This window comes from Felis catus, chromosome B3 (assembly GCF_018350175.1).
Source record: "Felis catus isolate Fca126 chromosome B3, F.catus_Fca126_mat1.0, whole genome shotgun sequence".
In the NCBI taxonomy this organism is placed as follows: domain Eukaryota; kingdom Metazoa; phylum Chordata; class Mammalia; order Carnivora; family Felidae; genus Felis; species Felis catus.
In genome coordinates, this window is record NC_058373.1 from 28,197,188 (window position 1) to 28,211,003 (window position 13,816).

The 13,816-nt window shown below is 40.2% G+C and overlaps 1 protein-coding gene across 6 annotated transcripts in view; it reads right to left on the bottom strand.

The window, feature by feature from the left end:
- Window positions 1-254: 254 nt before the first annotated feature.
- The window catches only part of CYFIP1 (cytoplasmic FMR1 interacting protein 1), an 84,234-nt gene continuing 70,672 nt past the window's right edge, over window positions 255-13,816 (bottom strand). For 2 of the 6 annotated variants that reach the window (XM_019832007.2, XM_019832008.2), the window contains exons 26-30: window positions 9,328-9,400; window positions 8,675-8,769; window positions 4,019-4,257; window positions 3,393-3,540; window positions 255-1,071 (exon numbers count right to left, since the gene is read on the bottom strand). In XM_019832007.2, the coding sequence (XP_019687566.1) occupies window positions 907-1,071; window positions 3,393-3,540; window positions 4,019-4,257; window positions 8,675-8,769; window positions 9,328-9,400 (720 nt within the window). In that variant the 3' untranslated portion in view covers window positions 255-906. Of the gene's footprint in view, window positions 1,072-1,613; window positions 1,753-3,392; window positions 3,541-4,018; window positions 4,258-8,674; window positions 8,770-9,327; window positions 9,401-13,816 lie in introns of those variants that run through there. The other 4 variants (XR_002158171.3, XM_019832010.2, XM_045058969.1 and 1 more) reach the window with 4 other exon arrangements.

Consider the following 13,816-nt stretch of genomic DNA (forward strand, 5'->3'; position numbering starts at 1 on the left):
AGGCTCTGGGCTGCTAGCGTGGAGCCTGATGAAACCAGCAAGATCATAACTCATGAAACTCATGAAACTCATCATAACTCATGAAACCAGCAAGATCATAACCTGACCCCAAACCAAGAGTTGGACGCTTAACCAATGGGCCCACCAGGCACCCCAACAGAATCACTTTTTTGCACCAAAGATGTCTCAAGAATTCTTTCTTGGCCATTGGCTCCAGACCCCCATCACTCCAAAACCTTATCAACAACACTAAATGAATGAACACAATTAAGTTTTATTAGTTTGATTTCTGTAACCTTTAAATCATACCTTACAAATTAGACTGTCACAACTGGATTTAGTAGAAGCAGAGGAATCAAGTTCACTATTTTCTGAAATACTGACACAAAAAAAGGAACAATGACTTAGAAAAGGTTATTCATAAAAGACCATCAGAAAAATCCCTAAACAAAAGCTAAATAAGCATTAAGTTTAATTCTAATTGGTAGTGGATTTTATTACAATGAGCTGGTATTAAGTTTCTTAAGTCCATAAATCTTTCCCCAAACATTACTGATCCTTTGCTAAGGAATATATGGATGAACTCAGCAGCATTTTGACATAGCTAGTTGTTGGAACATTCCATAGAAAAATGCAAAATAATTCTGTAAGAACATGATGGCAACAATTAGCAGCTAATATTCTCAGACTTTCTAATTACCAGAGGCATATACAATTTTAGTCTAGAAAAATAATTTTATAAAATTAAGCTTTTAAATTGAAAAGTACCCCCTTTAACAGGCACAGAGATACTGAAAAATAGTCACTAAAAATCTTACTAAATAGTTTATGGAAAGAAAAACATGCCCTTATAGTTATTAAATGCAGTCAGTACTGGGACTCTTCAAAAACATGATGTACATGTCCTCAGCTGCTGGCCAGGGACTGGTGGATAGGTGGCTGAAAACAGCGAACATGCTCCACAGGTGTGCTTTCTCCATCACCAGACTTCAAGTACTTGTCCAAGATAGTAATTATCTCATCATTTAGGATCTGGAACTTGCGAATTCTCTCCACCATTTTCTTCAATGGCTGCAACAGTTAAAATTAGGATGTTTTATTATTAAAACATGTACATTTATTCTTCATGTTTCAAAATGTCAGAATTTTCACATTTTCTCAAAAATTATAGCAAACTACTAGCACACATCTCTGTAATGTACCTATTGGACAATGAATGTATTTTACATTTAAATACATTTCTCTATTGGTTTCATACTACTGATGGTAGATTTACTTTTACAACTTAGACCTATTCATTCAACACACAGGTATTAAGAACCTGCTGTGTGCTAAAAATTGGTGATGTAAAGATGAAGATAATATGGTCAGTGGGGAAAGACCAGTAATCTAATACAAGTTTTAGATTTCCAGTTATTATAGACAGGATACTTTGATAGATCCTCCTGGTTTAATAATAAAAGACACACACACACACACACACACACACACACACACACACAGACACACAGACAGACAGACACACACATGCACACACACACACACACACAGGAAGAAACTTTAAAAAGCACTGCAGGTTTTGTCTATGCAGGAAGTAAAGCAGAAGCCAGGACCTCCTCAGGGACAGATGCCACCAGCAGCAGTGAGATGAGGAGATGGCCTGGGCTGTAAGCAAGCTGGGCTACACCTGAAGACTCCCCATGAAGCCAGGACCCTCTAATTAGGCTAATGTGGCCCCAAGTTGGTAACAGCCTGTGGAGATGAGAAGCAAATAAATATCTTGGGAGAAAAGCAATCCAAATTAAGTTCAATTGGACAAGAGCTGGCAAATAAAAAACCTAACACACAAAACATTTCAGAATTTGAGATAACCTTTGAGGCCTCACATACTAGAATTAAAAAATATAATACATCAAATGTGTAAAAAAAAAAAAGGGAAAAATTTGGTGAAGAAGATAAAATGATCAATTACCACCAAGATTTGAACTAAATCAAACTTGTAAGTATGTATGTATGTATGTATGTGTGTATATATGTAGGCATCACACATGTATGTATGCATATATGTACGTACATAGAATTCATACTCAGTGTGGAGCCCAATGCTGCGCTTGAACTCATGACCCTGAGATCAAGTCAGGTGCTTAACCGATTGAACCACCCAGGCATCCTCTGAATCAAAAATTTAAAAATAAACTACTATTTCTCAAAACTAAAAACAGCAGATTAGACACAGCTGAATGAATTAGATAACTGAATAAAGTACTCTGGGAACAGCCCAGAGAGACCAGAAAATGGGAGATACGGAAGGTAGAGTAGCCCCTCAAAGACGTCCATGCCTGAATCCCCAGAACCTATGAAAATGTTACCTTTCATGGCAAAAGAGACTGTAAATGTAGTTAAGATTAGACATTAAAATGGGGAAACTACCCTGGATTTTCTAGGTGAATCCAACCTAATCATATGAGCAGAGAACTTCCTTCAGGTAGAGGCAGGAGATATAGCAGAAAGGAAAGTTGATAGATTGGAAGCATGGGAGGGACTTGACCCACCTTGGCTGGAGGGGTTCATGTGGAAAGTAGAAGGATGTAGGCCAATGGGAAGTAAAGAAATGGGGACCTTGGTCCTCTAACTGCAAGGGACTGCAACCACCCAACCACCTGAATGAGCCTGGAAGCAGATTCATCCCCAGAGGCTCCAGAAAGGAACACAGTGCTACAGACACACTAATTTTGGCCTTGAGATGATAAATAAAGTCAGTTGAGTCATTCTGTACCCAGACTTCTGACCTACAGAACTGTGAGAGAATGGGTGTTGTTTTAAACCACTAAGCCTGTGGTAATCTGTTGTGGATTTGGAACCTAATTAGAAAACTAACAGGATAAGGGATATGGAAACCAGAAGAATATCTAACAAGTAAGTAACTGCAGTCCTAAAAGAAAATAGAATGGAAGAAAACTAAAATATTTGAAAAGATAATGGCTGAGTATTTTCTAGAATTACAAAGAATCCATAAAATGACAAAGGGAAAAAGGCCTAAAGAGCAGTCATAACAAAGAAATCAAACAAAACAAAACAAACCACACACATTTTGACTATAACAAAGGAAGCCAGAAACTGGAATAATACGCCAATAATCTAAAAATGCAGATTCTATAAGGCTGTATAATATGAAGCAGATCTAAGTACCCTAAAAAGAGAAAGAAAATGGAATAATTACTATTTGAATTGCCTGACTGCTTTACTTAGCAAGTATATTTAGATTCATTTTGGAAAAGAAAGCTTCAGTTGGTGTCACCTTATGTATTGGGATGAAAAACATTCCCAGAAAAATAACTTTCAGTAAATATTTTGTGAAACTTCCACATAGTGGAAGATTCTCTTCCACATACCACATTTTTGATAATCTCATCTTTGCCATCATGTTTCTGGACTTTAAGTAGATGGTAGCAGAAATCCAGGACAGCGAAGCGCCGCTGTTGCCCAAGAAGTACAATGATCATACAGCCAGCCCAGTGGAGCCCGTCGCCAAAGCACTGCCTAGAAATAAGAAGCAACAAGGACAACAAGCAATCAACAAACAATTATAAAGTCTTTTACAACTCTGTGTCCAGAATTCAATGACCAAGGGATCTACTGGGAACAGGCCAGGAAGGGAACGCCAAGCAGCAGATGACGTGTCCTTTTTGGTAAAAGTCTCTTTTGAGTTCCTTTGGCACGCTGTTTCCTAACCTTATTTCAGATCACAGACCCTCCAAGAACAATGATTCTATGAAGCTGTGGACACCCGCATCTAGAAAATGCACAGTTAAGAAAACTTAACTTACCTAAGTTTCCATGGGTTCAGAGAACACCTAGAAACTTCACCCCAAGTCACCTCCTGAGCATTAAGAACTTCCACTTAAATAGCTTTAAAGCAACTTGAAAAACTTCTAGTCCACTTCCAGAGGAATGTAGTCTTCTATGTGAGCCTAACACCAGCTTGTTCCCACTTTCCCCATCCACTGAGTACACTTACTCGACTGTAAACTCGTGTGTTCCCACAGGAATGCAGTAGACAAACTGCATGGCACTCCAAAGTCTGTGAAACTCAACACACTCATCCACATGCATGACTCCATTGCTGGGCAAAGGCCCACGCCAGATAGGGTCGTCCAGAAAGGTCCGGATCCGAGTCAGGATGACTTCAAACATAGATAGGCCACAGCAGAGACGTTCCTTTGTCAGCAAGTCCCCCTCTCTCGCTATTGCAATTTGCTGCAGAAAGGATGGAATGTTATGAGCCATGGCAGGCTCACTGCTGAAACCAAACTACCCAGATTTATTTTTGACTTACTTGAAAACTATCCTAATTTGCAGAAGAGGACTTCTAGAAATAAGCATCAGCAACATAAATATGTCAGCTATTACATATATGTCTTACTAGATTAAATATACTTCAGTCTAGGAGAACTGTCTACTATAGCCGTTCTTAACTGGGAGTGATTCTGCCTTCAGAAGACATGTGGCAATGTGTGGAGACATTTTTGATTGTCACAGCTTGGGGTGAGGTGAATGGTATCTAGTCAGCAGAGGTCAGGGATACTGTGTTCTAAAAAAATTTTTCTTAAATTTTATTCCAATGTAGTTAACAGACAGTGTCATATTAGTTTCAGGTATACAATATAGTGATTCAACTATTCCACTCAGTGTTCATCAAGAAAATTATTTTTTTTAAGTGTATTTGTTTATTTTTGAGAGAGAAAGCGGGAGAGACAGAGAGAGAGAGAGCACGAATGGGGAGCAGGGGAGGGGCAGAGACAGACAAGGAGACACAGAATCTGAAACAGGCTCCAGGCTCCCAGCTGTCAGCACAGAGCCTAATGAGGGATTCAGACTCACAAGGCTCAGCCTAAGTAAGGTGCTCAACTGACTGAGCCATCCAGGTGTCCTCAGAAAAGTGTTTTATTCTTAATCCCCTTCACCTATTTCACCCACCTTCCCTCTAACAACCATCAGTTTGTTCTCTGCAGTTGGGTTTTGTAAATTCCACCTATGAGTGAAATCACATTGTATTTGCCTTTCTCTGACTAGCTTATTTCACTTACATTATACTCTAGCTCCATCCATATTGTTGCAAATGGCAAGATTTCATTTCTTGATGGTTGAATGACATTCCACTGTGTGTATACATATACATATATACACACATACATATACATATATATGTATATGTATATATGTATACATGCACACATACACACCCCATATCTTCTTTATCCATTCATTTATCAATGGACATGTGGGTTGTTTCCATAACTTGCTTTTTTTAAGTAATATCGCAATAAAAATGGGTGCGTTTAACTTTTCAAATTAGTGTTTTTGTATTCCTTGGGTAAATACCCAGTAGTGCGATTACTGGATCCTAGATATAGTTCTATCTATCTATCTATCTATCTATCATTTATTTAATTTAATGAGGAACCTTCTTACTGTTTTCCAAAGTGGACCCACCAGTTTGCATTGCCACCAACAGTGCAAGAAAGTTCCTTTTTCTCAACATCCTCGCCAACACTTATTGTTTCTTGTGTTTAGGCTTTCAGCTATTATGAGAGGTGTGAGATGATATCTCATTGTAGTTTTGATTTGAATTTCCTGATGATGAATGAGTGATGTTATCTCCTCATGTGTCTATTGGCCATCTGGATGTCTTCTTTGGAGAAATATCTGTTTAAGTCTTCTGCTCATTTTTAATTGGATTTGGTTTTTTAGTGTCAGTTGTATAAGTTCTTTATATATATTGGATACTAACCCATTATCGGATGTCACTGGCAAATATCCCCTACCATTCAGCAGTTTGCCTTTTAGTTTTGTTGGTTGTATCCTTTGTTATGCAAAAACTTTTTACTCTGATGAAATCCCAATAGTTTATTTTTATAGTTTTGTTTTCCTTGCCTCAAGACACATATCTAGAAAGATGTTGTTATGGCCAATGTCAGAAAAATTACTGCCTTTGTTCTCCTCTAGGACTTTCATGGTTTGAGGTCTCACATTTAGGTCTTTAAACAATTTTGAATTTATTTTTGTATATGGCATAAGAAAGTGATCTAGTTTCATTCTTTTGTATGTAGTTGTCAAGTTTTCCCAACACCATTTGTTGAAAAGACTATCTTTTTCCCATTTCATATTTTTCCCCCTTTGTCAAAGATGAATTGACTATATAATTGAAGCATAGTTTCTGGACTTTCTATCCTATTCCATTGATCTCTATTTTTGTGCCAGTGCCATACTGTTTGATTACTACAGCTCTGGAATATAACTTTAAATCTGGAATTATGATACTTTCAGCTTTTTTGTTTGTTTGTTTGTTTTGTTTTTTTTCTCTCAAGATTGCTGTGGCTACTTGGGATTTCTTTGTGGTTCCACACAAATTTTACCATTCTTTGTTCTAGTTCTGTGAAAATGCTGTTGGTATTTTGATACGGATTGCATTATAACTGTAGGTTGCTTTGGCTAATATGGATATTTAATAATATTTATTCTCCCAATCCATGAACATGAAATATCTATCCATTTGTTTCTATCATCTTCACTTTCTTTCAGCAATATTTTATCATTTTCAGAGTACAGGTCTTTTACCTCCTTGGTTAAGTTTACTCTTAAATATCTTATTATTTTTGGTGCAATTATAAATGGGATTGTCTAAATATTTCTTTCTGCTGCTTCATTAGTGTACAGATTAGTACAATGGATTTCTGTACATTGATTTTGTATCCTGGGAATATACTGAATTCATTTATTAGTTCTAGTAGTTTTATGATGGAGTCTTTAGGGTTTTCTATATATAGTATCATGTTATCTGCAAATAATGAAAGTTTTACTTCTTCCTTACCAATTTGGATGCTTTTTATTTCTTTTTGTTGCCTGAGTGCTATGGCTAGGCCTTCCAGTACTAAGTTGAATAAAACTGGTGAGAGTGGACATCCTGTCTTGTTCCTGATCTTAGGGGAAAAGTTCTGTTTTTCACCATTGAGTATGATGCTCACTGTGGGTTTTTTATATAAAGTCTGCATTATGTTGAGGTATGTTCTCTCTAAACCTACTTTGTTGAAGGTTTTTATCAGGAATGGATATTGTACTTTGCTAAATCCTTTTTCTAAGTCTATTGAGATGATCATATGGTTGTTATCCTTTCTCTTACTGATGTATCACACTGATTGATCAGTGGTGAGTGAACCACCCTTGCATCCCAGGAATGAACTCTCTGTGTTTCTTTCTATGTGTTAGGAAAATCAGCTATGTCTCCTGTTCTCGAAAGAAGTAGCTTTTATGAAGAGGTCCTGTAGTGCCACTTAAGGTGTGTCTCCTATATATGGTATGCATGTCCTGCTGTTGTGGCTGAGCTTTTCCTTCAGTTGTCTGCAGTGGCTCTTTGCCTATTGTGGGTACTTGCTTGGTCCCTGTGGTGTTAATGGGCCAGTCTCATGATGCCTAGGGCTTGAGTTGAGTCAGACTAGGTGTTTGCCAGAGATGCAGTGGCACCAAACTACAGCTGCTTTCCCTGTACTGTCCCCTGAGCTTTCGTTGGTGGGCAGGGCCTGCAGCCAGACTGGTTGTCTGCCCCCAGCCAACTGCTGGGCCCACTGTTTGACTTGTGTGTGTGATTATCTTTCCCTCTGTCCAGGGTAAGAGTCATTCTGGACTGGCACTGACCCTTGTCAAGGTACTTGCACACTGCCAGGCCTGTGGCACTGCCCTGGATGGGCTCTGGCCAAGAGCATATTGGAGGGGAGGAGCTGTAATGGCGAGGGGCAGGGGAGCCTGGTATTTGGTGGTATTAGCAAAGTTTGTGCAGCACCAGTCCTCTGTAGGGGGTTCCTGCTATACTGGGACTGAAGTGAGCCTGTCTAGAGGGCGTGGATCTGCTGCAGCACAGTGGGGAGTGGGGTAGCAATGTTAGCAAGTTAGGCAGTAAGTGTCAACATGGTGCTGGCTATACTGAAGGTGGCCATGAGTTTATGCTGGGGGCAGAGGATGGAAATGGTGCCTGCCAGCTCCTTTGTTCCTGGAGAAATCTTCCAAGGATCTCAATCCCTCCAAGATGAGCTCTGAGATGAGTAAACTACTCTCCTTTTCATTTGCCTCAGGTGTTTTTCACACTGCTGCTTCTATGCCATATTTCCATGAGGCTGTTGTGCCAGGGATACTGTTCAACATCCTACAATTCATAAGACAGCCCCCACAACAAAAAATTATCTGATCCAAACTGGGGACAGTGCCACAACTATGAAACCCAGCTCTAGCTTAAGCTGATATAAAATCATGGAACTCTACCCTGACACCTTGCCTCCTATAGGAGACTCCCACTTTCTGTTATTAAAAACTTATGAAAAAAGCCTTCTTCATGAAAGGACAGACCACACAAAAAAGTAACATTTACTGTGTACATCTTACATGCTAGGTGATGTCCTAAGCCCTTTGCACATGTTAGCTCACTTAAACTTCCCAATCATCCTGGGACAAGGTCCAGTTACAAACCCCACTGGAAACACTGAGGCCTGAGAGGGCCCATCCAACCTCATTACACCTTCCAGGGTGCGTCATCCAGAACCTGTGTTCTGAAGCCCCAGCCGTGCCAGTGGTTTGATGTGGATACCAAACCTGCCACAGTGACAGCTGTCACAGTACGCATTACCTGAGGGGTCCCCAGTCTTTCAATCAGAGGGACAAGATGCAGTGGGGCGTACTTTGATTCTAGTCTTTTCATTTTGGCATCAAGTCTCTCTCCCTCTGCAGTAGAAAAAAATATTTTAATTTTTTTTTTAACTTTCTGTTCCTTTGCATGGAAAATGATTGCTGAAGTTTAATTTTGTCAAAGAAACACATGAAGATTTCTTAAAATTATACACATAGATTCTTTGAACATTGTTTTAGAAAACTGGTTCATTTGATATTTTAACTCAAAATGACAGAACTGATTTTCTGTTCAACATTCATTTTTTTAAACACTAAAAATTATAAATGTAATCAAAATCAAAGAATAGTACAAAAACTCTCTGTACCCATTTGCTATAATGAGGATCAACTCGTGCCACTCTTGTTTCATAGATACTCAACGTCCCCTGCTATTCTGAAGCACATCCAAGATATACCGTTTTAGTCTTAAATATTTCGATTATTCAATATTAATTTAACTATGTTACATTTCCAGTTACCTTCAGTTATGACTGAACAGGGACCAAACTCAAACAAAACTAGCACTGAGTTCTCTGGTCACAAAGACCATGTGTCACCACTCAACACTGCATAGGCAATCTGGACTCCCTGGTCAGAGGCACAGAAACTCACCTTTCACGTGGACTCTTGGCAAGATGTTCTGAAATGGGGCTGCATGCAATAGGTCACACACTTCTTCTAAAGACTACAGCAAAGGAACAGAAGGTTGCATTAGGAAGTTTACCTCACTGCAAAGACAGACAGAAGTCTGGTGCTGAAAACAAGATCTATATCTTTGCCATTTTAGTGTAAAATAAATAGTCTAAGCAGCACTGTGCAGTAGAACTCTCTGGAATGATGGAAATGTATTGTTTGTGCTATACATTTAGTTACTAGCCACATGCAGCTAGTACACCTGAATAACTGAATTTCAAATTTTATTTACTTTTGCTACCTGCCTCTTAAGTTTGTAACTGAGTTATAAGACTTTATAACAAGACACCACTGCATAGACAGGAGGAAGGTGCTTCCTCTGTGAGCAGCACTAGAGGCAGAAAGAAAGGCAGCATCATTCTTGCACCCAAACCAAGTTCTGAGTAGTCATCTTGAACCTACTTTTGGAACACAACTCTTTTAAAGAGGTAATAAAAAGAAGACCCATTCTCCAGAATATTGCAGTGTAGAGGTAGAGTTTACTTCTAATATCACAAGAGTTGCAGAACTAAAAACCCACCACGAATCTAAAGGTGGTCAAGAACAGGGCTTATTTCCAGAGACTGAAGGCTCTTAAACCACAAAAAAGGGTCCCTAAGATTGGTGTGTTCACCATGGGGCAGGCAGAAGAGGTGAGTAAGCTCTCTCTCAATCTACATCAGGCTCTCCACAGAACCTTCTCCTGTATACCCATCTTAAAATCTTATAATTCTACAATAATTAAAAAAAAATATTAAACAAAAGAACTATTAACAGAAGGTCAAGACATATACCAACTGATGCTATTTTCCCTTCCAAGGATCTCCCCAGATGATGGCAAAGGTAAGACCAAGAAAAGTAAGATAAGACTTTCTGTACTTATAAGTGAGTGTCCTATGGTCACCTAACATAAATCTAGTGCAGCAGCCAGTTAGCTGTGACCTGTTCAACCAGGAGACTGACCCCTCCACACTCTGCCTTCTATTCCTGAGGCCAGCACCAAAGCATGAGCTCTTCATGCAGAATATATGTAGTAGAAGTCACCTCTAGGCCAGTGCACCCAGGACCTGTTCGCTTGGGCCTTCTATTCTAGGCGAAGAAGGTGTGGAGGAGAGAAGAACAAGATAAAAAAAAAAGGGACATGATCAGATGATGATTGCATGGTACGCAAACACATAATGGAGTGTGATGTCAATGGAATAATGTGCAGCTCAAAAAAGATAAGAAATGTAGAGTGATCTCCAGGATATATTTACTGTCGAGTGAAAACAATAATGAGGAGGTGAGTGAATGGTCAGAGTGTAAGGGGGTCAGTTGGAAGCTGATTGACTGCAAGAAAAGTACTCAGGGAAATGGATGGAGGATGGGAAACTTTGACAAGGGACCATAGCTACCAGGTAGGATGCTGGAGGCAGAGCCACACACAAGGAGAGCTGTGCAGGCAGTAAAGTAGCCTACAGGCCAGGAATACCATTCAAGACAGGTGGTTCATCCAGCTGTGCTGCTTCCAGGTGTTATTGCCAATGAGCTCAAATTTTTGCCCCCAAACCAAACAAACAAAGTAAGAACAGCTATAAAAACAATAAAAACTAAAGACTATAAATATAAAAACTATTGTTAAAAACTATAAAAACTACCATTAAAAACAAATAAGCAATGAAAACTATTCTAAAATCAAAACTATTCTAAAATTAAAAAAAAAAAAACTATTCTAAAATAAAAAGTTTAATGGAGGCACAGCTAAGATGGCAGAGTAGCAGGGGTCCCTAGGCTTGTCTCGTACTTCGAACATAGCTAGATAAATATCAAATCATTCTGAATACCCAAGACATCGATCTAAGGACTGAAAGAACAAACTGCACAACTAGAGGGAGAGAAGAGTCCACCTGAAGGGAGGTAGGAGGTGCAGAGACATGGTTTGGGGAAGAAACAGATCATGGGTGCTGCAGAGAGGAGGGAGCCCTGGTCGCTGAGAGGCAAGAGAGAGGCATACACAGGTATACACAGGCCTTGAGGCATACACAAGGAAAACACTTCCTCAAAGCCACTGACTAGGAAAAAAAGAGAGGCTGATTTCCTTTTTTTTTTTTTTTTAATTTTTTTTTAACGTTTTATTTTTGAAACAGAGACAGAGCATGAACGGGGGAGGGTCAGAGAGACAGAGAGGGAGACACAGAATCTGAAACAGGCTCCAGGCTCTGAGCTGTCAGCACAGAGCCCGACGCGGGGCTTGAACTCACAAACCGCGAGATCATGACCTGAGCCGAAGTCGGACACTTAACCGACTGAGCCACCCAGGCGCCCCGAGAGGCTGATTTTCTTGAGTTTCTGCAACCAGTGGGGCTCAAAGACTGGAGTGGTGGTCCATTGTGTGGCTAGTATAAAGCTCCGAGGGTGCTACAGTGCTCCTGTAGAGAAGACAGGAGGCAGAAGGCATGATCTGAGGATCCCGTGGACCGAGCTGGGAGAGACCGTTCCTCCTTCTTGGAGCGCATCTGAGAGAGGTGGCATTGCCTCTCTAGGGACAAAGGAGTGGAGGGCATCATTTCCCTCCCCCACACCTCAGCATAGGCCCAGGGATACTTGCTGAGGGTGGCTAACCTGTACACTGGGTCTTTAGTGTACTTTACTTAAAACCCCATCCTCCTGCACTTTGTACAACTATCCTTCTGGAACAAACCTGCATCAGTCCTGGTGTGGCAAGACCCTCCTTAAGGGGATGAGTGCAGATCTCCGCCATGCTAGGTCCCTAAAGTTTGGAGTTTTAAAACTCAGTTGGCCTGGCTGGGATAGAGCTCAAAGTATACTGCACTGCTCCAGGCAGGCAAGCAACTTGGACCCAGACAGTGTGAAAGCAGCGATCTGGATGCTTGGGACACACAAGGAGAAACTGCTTCCTCCTCTGGGAGAGCTTCTTAAACAGAAGCAAGCATGAACTCCCCTCTCTGGACAAAGGAGCTGGCTGGAGCCATTTCCTCCCCTGCCCCTCAGCATAAACTAACTTCAGTAAATACCACAGCGTCAATACTGGCTGCCTAAACTGCTTACACCAAGCTCCACCCTCCTGTGCTATGCTGGTAGTGCTTTTCTTGGGCAAGTATGCCTAAGGACCAGAGCCGCTGGCCTATTCTCCAGAAGACCAGCACAAATTCCCACACACACTATGTCTAAGGACCATGGAGTTCTACAAAGCTTTAGCTCTAGTGGAAATAGAATCCAGTCTCTTTTAACAAGCAGACAAGAGCACACCTAGTTAAAAGTTGCTATATTCTGGCAATGGTCCAGACTTTCCCCACCGCAGGCAAGGAGAAACTGCAGAGAACTGACCTGAAGGAAAGAGCAGCTGTAACACAGCAGCACAGTGCATAAAATATGCACCAGAGACACTTCTTGAAACACTAGGCCCTGGACATTATATGACCTCTTCTTCATAAAGCCATTAACTCTCAGGAGCACGAAACGTAACGGCTTTCCTAACACACAGAAGAAGACAGAGAACTAGAAAAAATGCAAGACAGAGGAATTCATCCCAAAAGAAAGAACAAGAAAAGGTCACAGCCAGGGATCTAATCGAAACAGATATAAGTAATATGCCTGATCCAGAACTTAAAGCAACAATCATAACTAACTGAGCTTGAGAAAAGCATCGAATACACCAGGGAGTCCCTTACCACAGAGATAAAAGAGCTAAAAACTAATCAGACCAAAATGAAAAAATGCAGTAACTAATTATCAAAACTGCCTGGATGTAATGACAAGGATGGAAGAAGCAGAGGAATGAATAGGTAACATAAAAAAATACAATTATGGGAAATAATGAAGAACAAAAGAGGGAAAGAAGTATCATGGATCACATAGAGAATTCAGTGACTCCATAAAATGTAATAACATTGATATCATAGGAGTCTCAGAGGAAAAGGGAGAGAAGGGGGCAGAAGGTTCATCTGAGGAAATTATAGCCAAAAACCTCCCTAATCTGACAAATGAAACAGACCTCCAAATCCAGGAGGCACAAAGAATTCCCATCAAAATCAACAAAAGCAGGCCAGCACCAAGACATATTGTAGTTAAATTTGCAAATAATAGAGACAAAGACAGATCCTAAAAGAAGCAAGACAAAAGAAGTCCTTAATTTACAAGGGAAGACAAATAAGGTTAGCAACAGATCTGTCCACAGAAACTTGGCAGACAAGAAAAAGGCATGATATATTCAATGTGCTGAATGGGAAAAATCTGCAGCCAAGAATACTCTATCTAGCCAGCAAGGCTATCATTCAGAATAGAAGGAGAGATAAAGAGTTTCTCAGACAAACAAAAACTAAAGGAGTTTGTAACCACTAAACACCCCCTGCCAGAAACATTAAAGGGGATTCTTCAAGTGGAATGAAGGAAGAAAAGTGACAAAGACTAAAAAGGAACACAGACAAAA